Source organism: Pseudochaenichthys georgianus, chromosome 23, assembly GCF_902827115.2.
Source record: "Pseudochaenichthys georgianus chromosome 23, fPseGeo1.2, whole genome shotgun sequence".
NCBI lineage: Eukaryota > Metazoa > Chordata > Actinopteri > Perciformes > Channichthyidae > Pseudochaenichthys > Pseudochaenichthys georgianus.
The window spans coordinates 2,625,162-2,633,989 of NC_047525.1; the positions used below are offsets into that span (position 1 = coordinate 2,625,162).

The 8,828-nt window shown below is 41.5% G+C and overlaps 1 protein-coding gene across 1 annotated transcript; it reads left to right on the forward strand.

The window, feature by feature from the left end:
• Positions 1-259: 259 nt before the first annotated feature.
• Positions 260-3,463, forward strand: adprm (ADP-ribose/CDP-alcohol diphosphatase, manganese-dependent). The gene is made up of 3 exons (XM_034074794.2): positions 260-954; positions 1,622-1,744; positions 2,620-3,463. Exons 1-3 carry the CDS (start codon positions 399-401, stop codon positions 2,913-2,915), a joined length of 975 nt encoding a protein of 324 aa, XP_033930685.1. The 5' UTR covers positions 260-398; the 3' UTR covers positions 2,916-3,463.
• The last annotated feature ends 5,365 nt before the right edge of the window (positions 3,464-8,828 follow it).

Here is an 8,828-nt window from a genome sequence, read left to right on the forward strand (position 1 = left end):
CCACAAGGATGACGATGAGAGAAGAGTGTTAGTTTTCAGGTTTAGCTGATGAAAAAGCTCAGCCTTACCTTGGGGAATCTGCTAGGAAAGATCATCAGACAAAGTATTCAGCCTGTTCAAAACAAATCTAAAAGGCAACAAGAATTATAGAGAGAATGTAGTGTTTTTTCATTTATTTTGATCCTGCCAATCTAATGATCCACACTCCAGTCCAATAGGTGGCGGTAATGTACCTATTCGTGGTGGTTGACAACCGCCAATAAACCTCATAGTTTTAGAGAAGCCGAGAGAAGAAGGGGGGAAAGTTCCTGCTATCGTGTCACCAAACAGGACATTGAACCTGTCTGGATTTCATTAACGCGGGTAGTGTATGCTGTGTCGGCACTCACACATCGACCATGGACGGCTGTCCTTCCACTCCGCTGTTCACATTCGGAGTGATAGCAGACATTCAGTACGCGGACCTAGAGGACGGGTTCAACTACAGCCGGACGCGGAAGCGGTTCTACCGGAGCAGCCTACAGCTGCTAAAGAACGCCCAGAGGAGCTGGGCAGAGTCCGCTGTCAGACCGGAGTTTATCCTCCAGCTGGGAGACATTATCGACGGCTTCAACAAGGGCCACGGCGCGTCTGAGCGGGCCCTTGACACCGTGCTGAGGGAGTTCTCCGTGCCCGCGGAGGTCCACCATGTGTGGGGAAACCACGAGTTCTATAACTTCAGCAGGAGCGCGCTGCTGCGTTCACGGCTCAACAGCAGCGCACTGCACAGGGACCGGGACCTGAGCGGGGACGTCTACGCCTACAGCTTCAGCCCGGCCCCCGGATTCACGTTTGTCGTGCTGGACGCCTATGATGTGAGCCTGCTGGGCAGGGAGCCGTCCAGTGAGCAGTACGGCCAGGCTATGGATCTGATAAAACTCTACAACAACAACGACGACCTGAACTGCCCCCCAGGTACACCGCCCAGGTACACCCCCCCGGCACAGCGGGCAGAGATGTGATGTGATTTGTGGATCATCCTAGTGCTGATCATTCAAATGTGATCATTCCCGTCTTAAGCCACGCCCCAGACTGCAGGGTGACTGGTGTGAAGAGCAGTGCTGTTATGTAGTGTGTACATTTACTCAAGTTTTGCACGATTCTGGGGTACTTGTACTCGAGTATTTTTTTTATGTGAAAGTGATGCTACTTTATACTACTGTTCCAATACAATTTGGATGGCAATATTGTACTTTTTACTCATTCATTTGACAAAATGAGTTACTAGTTAGGCCTATTTTACAGATTCAGAATATTAGCACATATAAATAAACTAAGAAATAAACTCTGCTATAGTTATTAGTCAAATATCCAGCAATAGTATATCAAGTTACAAAAGTAGCTCTACATTTACCAGCTGTGATGAACACATTATTGCAACAACAAAAAAAATCTATTAATGTAATATCAATAATTCTAAAATGGGACATTAAGTACTTTTACTTAGGTAACATTTTAAATGCAGGAATTTTACTTGTAGCACAGTACTTTTTACATTGTAGTGTTTCGTCTTGTACTTAAGTAAAATATCTGAGTATTTCTTCAAGTAAAGAGTGATTTTCAGATGTCGTGATGTGTTCAGTTTTGGAAGGGCTGCAGCGGAGGTTCACCATGTTCAACGGGGGCTTCGGTCAGGAGCAGCTGGACTGGCTGCATGCTCTTCTGACCGCGTCTGATGACAAAAGAGACAGAGTTACGATCTTCAGTAAGTTAAAACTGTCGCCCCTACAGTGCATTAGTTATTAAATATATATATATATATATATATATATATATATATTATAAGTGGAGTCATTTAATATGTAAGGTGAATCCACTCCAGTGCTGTCCTGCACTCAGAGGAGCAGCTTGTGACAGACTGCAGCTGTAAGATGGTTTAATCTCCACAGCCTGGGGACTGCTTAAGCTTGTACACACAGAGCAGCACTCTCATACTCACACATTGGGGGTTCTTAAATGGGCACCCCCCATCCTGAAGCGCTTGTTGATTAGCCCACCATGTCTCATAATATAGTGGTTCCCAACCGGGGTACGGAGATCCCTAGGGGTACTTGAGGGGATTGCAGGGGGTACGTAGAGAGATCAAAAATGTGTAGCAGACAACATTCTTGTTGCGTTGTTAATGAGTGAGACACACCGGAGTTGAGGATCAGTGGGCTTTATTCTCCCAAAAATATAATTTACAAAAAAAAGTGTATGAGATTTATTTGTGGCGGGCGATATTTAGTTGCGGCGGCTTGCCACAAATGAATGGATGTATGGGAAACACTGTGTCATCTAAGGAGCAGTTGGATTAAAAAACAATGTAGGCGAATCATCACAGATACTTGAGGGGGTTTTATAGAATGGTGACGAACAGGTTTGAGGCTGGGAACCACTGTCCTCGTGTATTCTTAAGGGGATGGTAACAGAAGCCTCTGCTTCCAGAACTGCATCGCCTCATCTCAGACATCCTGGCGCCACTGTGATTTAGATGAATCAAAAGGAAATTGAGTTGCAGCAGTCTATGAAATATATTGTGTACATTAACTGCTGATGTGGAAGTGCCGCTGTGAAATCCAACCTTGTTTTGTTGTCCAGGTCACGTCCCTGTGCACCCCGGCTCCACAGACCCCATCTGCCTGGCCTGGAACTACGAGGAGCTGCTGGCCGTCATCCGGGCCCACAGCAGCGTGGTGTGTTACATGGCCGGACACAGCCACGACGGGGGGTACTGTCAGGATAAAGACACGGGCGTACACCACGTGACGATAGACGGGGTGATCGAGACCCCCCCTGACAGCGATGCCTTCAGCACCGTCTCTGTGTATGCAGACAGGATGGTGCTGAAAGGGGAGGGGAGGGTGGAGGATCGAGTGTTCCTGTTCCCGTCATAAGGATACAGTTCACGCCTCACTGAGGCTGTCGGAACGTTGTGACGGGGATGTTATGGACTGGGATAGTTTCAGGGTGTTTATTATTCTCTGGGGTCAGGATCTCCCATCTCGTAGCGTTAGGCTTTCCATCATTTTCTCAGATGAATACACATTAACACACTTCAGTCATGGAAGGGCTGTAACCTACCTTTGGTTTAGTTTTGGTAAAGGCTTTAAAGTGTGAACTAACTCACCATACTGTCAATATGTATTTATTAAATAGTTTTGATTATTTATGAGTGTATATCTAATACACAAGCTTTTACACAAGAGGTTAAATGTTATTATTTGTATAGTTCTACAGAATTGAAGCAGAATGTTGTATTGGTTACATATGCTGCCTACTGCATTTTGCAGAAAGCACTGATTTTATTAAAGTTCTTTGATGGGCATTGTTGTGAAAGATGGCCTTGCTAATTTCTTAGTTGAACCCCTTCTTTGACTTTGCAGGTTCTGCTCGCACATGTGATGATACATGATTTGTTAGTAATTGCAAATTGGTTTTATTATGGAATCAAATTAGCACAAACATAAAAGCCTCTCAGATAGGAGTGTAAAGAAGGTTCAGGAACAGTAGGAATTATAAAGTAGGCAGAGCATGAAGTAATTACTGTCGTAAATCCACAGTTAAAAAACCCTGTATCAAGGTCATCTAGCAATCAACCAATGTTATTTGGTATCGAGATATACCAGAGGTAAAGGTACTCACTCTGCAGAACTGTATTATAATTATTGATGCATGAATGTTATCATTAATGTAGCCGTGAGTAAAAGAGGAGTTATTTTGTATTAGTTTATATACTGCTGGGAGCCTTGTGGATTTTTAGGGATCAATACATTGTTATCCTTCCTCTGATAATACATGATACAGTTTTAATCTGAATCCTTAAAGTAACTTAACCTGTCTACACTGCTCAAAAAAAGAAAGGAACACTTTTAATCGGAGTGTAGCATCGAGTCAATTACACTTCTGAGGCATTGATCTGGTCAGTTAAGTAGCAGAGAGGGTTGTTAATCCGTTTCAGCTGCTTTGGTGTTAATGAAATGTACAGCTGGTGCACTAAAGGGGCAACAATGAGATGAGCCCCAAAACAGGAATGGTTTTCGAGGTGAAGGCCGCTGACATTTTTCGCCTTCCTCATCTTTTGAATTTGGCTAGTGTCAGGGGCGTTTCCTGGACCTGGAAACATCCGGGGCTTAGCCCACAGAGATGTTCTCTAGGGGGTGCTGTGGGGTAGCTTAACGTTTCATAGAGGGTGCTCAAACATGTTGGGTTTCCCATTAATGTTCTACTGCAACACTCCTCACAGGCACACACACAGTGGACCCGTGACTGTTACAATGAAGGCTCGATAATCAGCTCACGGCATATAGGTGTAAGCAGGGGTAAAGTGCTATTTTTACAGGTGGGGAGTGGACCTAACATCCTCTAAGGGGGTCCGGGGCATGCTCCCCCAGGAAGATTTTTTTTTTAAGTGGACCTGTCATGCTATATTTGAATAATATATTGTAGGGCCATACCTATATAAAACATGTCTGTGCAGCTGACCACGCCCCCCTGCAAAGAAGGGGGGCGAGGCACGAGCGTCATGTTACCGTGCTGTTACCATGCCACGCAACCTCTCATTCCCTTGATAGGTGGAGAGTTGCCCATATAGGCGGAGCTCCTTGTTTCTGACGTCAGAGGTATTTCAAATCTGAATCAGTCCGTTTTTAGAGATTTGGGTATGGAGGAAAAGAGAGAGGGTTGTGTTTGCTGACACTTGCTGAGTTCCCTGACTCACCGGGGACACATATTCATGTATAAAAGACGTACAAACTTGCATTTTGCATGATATATAGTCCACTTTAAATATTGAAGTTGAAAGCATCAATCTGGTGCACTTTGAGAGCAACATTAAGAGATCTATGGATACATCTCTCAACACCCAGATGAAACAGAACTGTAAACAGATGTTATTTTTCTTTATGGATATTGTATAGATCACTCCCCTTTTAAACTGTATTCTTGTTTTACTCTCATATAGTAGGCTATTCCATAACTGTTTTTCATTTATTCTCTTTTTTTTATAACTATAATGATCATATGAAGGTGTGCCTTGGAAATAATGTTTTACATAATTAGTGGTGTAAAGTTCTTCAAATCTTTATTCTTCAACTTCTTATTTCAGTTCTTCCGTACGTTTTGCCGTTGAATAACTTCAGCATACTTTCAGCTGCAGGAACCATTCAAATATCAAAAATATTCAGCCTTTTCAACACATGATGGGAAACTTTCAACTTTTTCAAAATATGTTATACTTTTTTAAATATTCAGCTTATTTTATTTTATTAGAACTTTATTTCAATTTTTTTCATTTCAAACAATAATACAATACAATATATTTTACAGTAAAATTCACATTTTCCGTTATGATATTACAGTGCCACTCCAGGGCTAAAAAAAATCAAATGTAATAAAGATGGCCTACCTTGGAAAATAATCGTAAATAAACAAAAATAATAATGATGGAAAGAGAATACAAGTGACAAAGGTGTTAACAATTCTTATTGTATTAGTAGATGCATGACAGGGGCCCATCGCTTGATAAATATATGTTTCTGTAGGCGTAATAAATATGTGATTTGCTCCATGTGGTGGATATCCCACACTCTGAATCCAGCAGTTATAGGTGGGAGGTTCTGGTTTCAACCATTTAATGGTGCCACTTCAGGGCCACTGTCAATACAAGTCTTAATAGATAAGTCTTAGACCTCTCTTCTAGACCCTCAGGTAAGACTCTCAGTATAGCCACCATCGGATTTAGAGCAATATTCTGCTGGAACACTTCTTTAAGAGCATCAAATAACTCTTTCCAAAATGTATGTAATTTAGGGCATAACCAAAATATATGAGTATGATTTCCCACAGTTCCACAGTTCCTCCAATATAAGTTACTATGTGTTGGGCCCAGTTTTGACAATATATCTGGTGTTCGGAAATATCTGGTAACTACTTTCCATTTAAATTATCTCCATGTGTTTGAGTTTGTCACTAAGTTTGCTTCGGTGAATATGTCCTCCCGGGTATCTTGGGTAATATCTACGTTCATTTCTAATTCCCATCTTTGCTTTATATTCACCGAGCTATCCAGATTCATTAATAGGAATATTTCATATAATTTACCAACTATTTTCGGTCCTTTATTTCCCAATTTTAATTGTATCAGATAATTTTCTATTGGGGTAGGTTTTCTGAATTGCTCCCATTCTTTGTGGGTGGTAAGGAAATGTCTGAGCTGCAAATATCTAAAAAAGTCTGTTTTAGGAATATGGAAATCATTTTTTAGCTGTTCAAATGTCCTGAGATTATCTTTATCCAGTATCTGATATAATGAAGTCAAGCCATGTTCCAACCATTTTTTAAACCCTGCATCTAAATTGCTTGGCATAAAGGTTCTCATATAACCAATATTTGTTAGTGGTTTTTGGGTAACCCAAATGCTGATTGTATTTTTTTCCATATTTTTAAAGTAGCTGCAGTCCATTGTCCCATTTCCTTTATGGGGGCATCTGAAAAAGGCAATATATGCAGAGGCTTTGGGCACATACTTTGCTCAATATTAAGCAAAGGTTTCATCTGTGCAGCCTAGTAGTAGTATCTTAAATTGGGAAGTTTAAGATCTCCATCTGGCTTAGATAGCTGTAGTGTTTTAAGCCTAATTCTTGGGCGCTGCCTTTGCCATATGAACTGGGAGATTAGTTTATCCAAGGTGTCAAAAGTCGATTTAGGGACTTCAATAGGTAGCATCTGAAATAAATAAAGTAACCTGGGCAAAACATTCATACGTATTGTCTCCACACGACCTAGTAGAGAGAGGGGGAGTGTAGACCATCGGTCCATATCGCTACCAATACATTTAATTAATTTCTTATAATTGGTATCATAGAGATCATGTGCTGATTTGGTGATATATATCCCAAGGTACTTAAAGCCGTCTTTCGACCATGTATAACCACTCTGGAGTTTTGTACTCTGTGATATTCTACCATTGACATCCATGGCTTCTGTTTTTCCTACGTTAATTTTGTAGCCTGAATACTATCCATATTGGGTTATCAATTTCTTTAAATGTGGTATTGTTGTTGTCGGTTCTGTTAAATACAGTAATACATCATCTGCATAGAGAGACAACTTATGCACCTCACCATTTATTTCATTTCCTTTTATGCTCATATCATCCCTTACCAGTTGTGCTAACGGCTCAATGCTAATGGAAAACAGGAGGGGGGATAGAGGGCACCCCTGCATACTTCCACGTTCCAATGTAAATCAGTCTGATCTAAACCCATTAACCTTAACAGCGGCTTGTGGTTCTGAATAAAGTATGTGTATCCAATTAATGAAATTAGGACCGAATTGTAATCGTTTTAGTGTTTGAGTCAGGTATTGCCATGCTACCCGATCAAAGGCCTTTTGGGCATCCAGTGATCAATCAATCAATGTTTATTTATATAGCCCAATATCACAAATGTTACATTTGTCTCAGTGGTCTTCACAGTGTGTACAGAATATCAGTATGACAATACGACACCCTCTGTCCTTAGACCCTCACATCGTACAAGGAAAAACTTCCAAAGAAAACCCAGTTTAAAGGGAAAAATGGGAGAAACCTCAGGGAGAGCAACAGAGGAGGGATCCCTCTCCCAGGACGGACAGACGTGCAATAGATGCCGTGTGTAAATTGAAAAGATAATACATTTGCAACATAGGTAGTCCAAATGTTTGGAAATGCATGTGTGTATAATAGGAAGATGAATCCACGAGGATATCCATCCAGGACCTATGATCCAGGACCACAGCCACGACTCAAGATCCAGCGCTCGCGATCCAGGACACAGGACCGCAGGATCATCCATGACTCCGGATCCCAGCGTATATAGACACCAAAAAGAAAGACATTTGGGGAAGCTGGGTTAATCGGAACATGAGTGTACACGGGTATAGACAGAGAGAAGGAAGAAGTAAGATGTCCCCCGACAAACTGAGCCTATATCAGCAAAACTAGGGGCTGAATCTAATCAGCCCTAACTATAAGCTTTATCAAAAAGGAAGGTCTTAAGCGCACTCTTAAAAGCGGATAGGGTGTCTGCCGCCCGAACACAAACTGGAAGCTGATTCCACAAATGTGGAGCTTGATAAGAAAAGGCTCTGGCTCCCATTGTACTTTTAGAGATTCTAGGAACAACCAACAACCCTGCATTCTTGGAACGCAATGCCCTAGTAGGACAGTAGGGTATAATGAGTTATTTAAGGTAAGATGGCGTCTGCCCATTAAGGGCTTTGTAGGCGAGAAGAAGAATTTTAAATTCTATCCTGTGTTCTATAGGGAGCCAGTGTAAGGCAGCCAGAACAGGAGTAATGTGGTCCCTTCTCCTAACTCTGGTTAGTACACGAGCTGCAGCATTTTGAATCAGCTGAAGCGACTTGATTGACTTCTTGGTACTCCCTGATAATAAAGAGTTACAATAATCCAGCCTAGAAGTAACAAATGCATGGACTAGTTTCTCTGCATCGTTTTGAGGCAAGATATGCCTGATTTTTGCAATGTTACGTAGATGGAAGTAGGCGGTCCTTGAAATTGATTTTATGTGGGCGTTAAAGGATAAATCCTGATCAAATATAACACCAAGATTCCTTACAGTCTCACTGGAGGCCAAATTAATGCCTTCCATAGTTAGTATGTCTTTAGATAATTTGTTTCGTAGATTCTTCGGGCCAAGTACAATAACTTCAGTTTTGGTCGTGTTTAACATCAAAAAGTTTAAGGTCATCCACGTTTTTAAGTCCTTAAGGCAGTCTTGAATTTTATTTAGATGATTAATTTCATCAGG

Coding starts and splice junctions, on each gene's coding strand:
- adprm (XM_034074794.2), top strand. CDS start 399: ATGGACGGCTGTCCTTCCACTCCGCTGTTCACATTCGGAGTGATAGCA. Junction 955..1,621: donor CGACCTGAACTGCCCCCCAG/GTACACCGCCCA, acceptor TGATGTGTTCAG/TTTTGGAAGGGCTGCAGCGG. Junction 1,745..2,619: donor AGACAGAGTTACGATCTTCA/GTAAGTTAAAAC, acceptor TTTGTTGTCCAG/GTCACGTCCCTGTGCACCCC.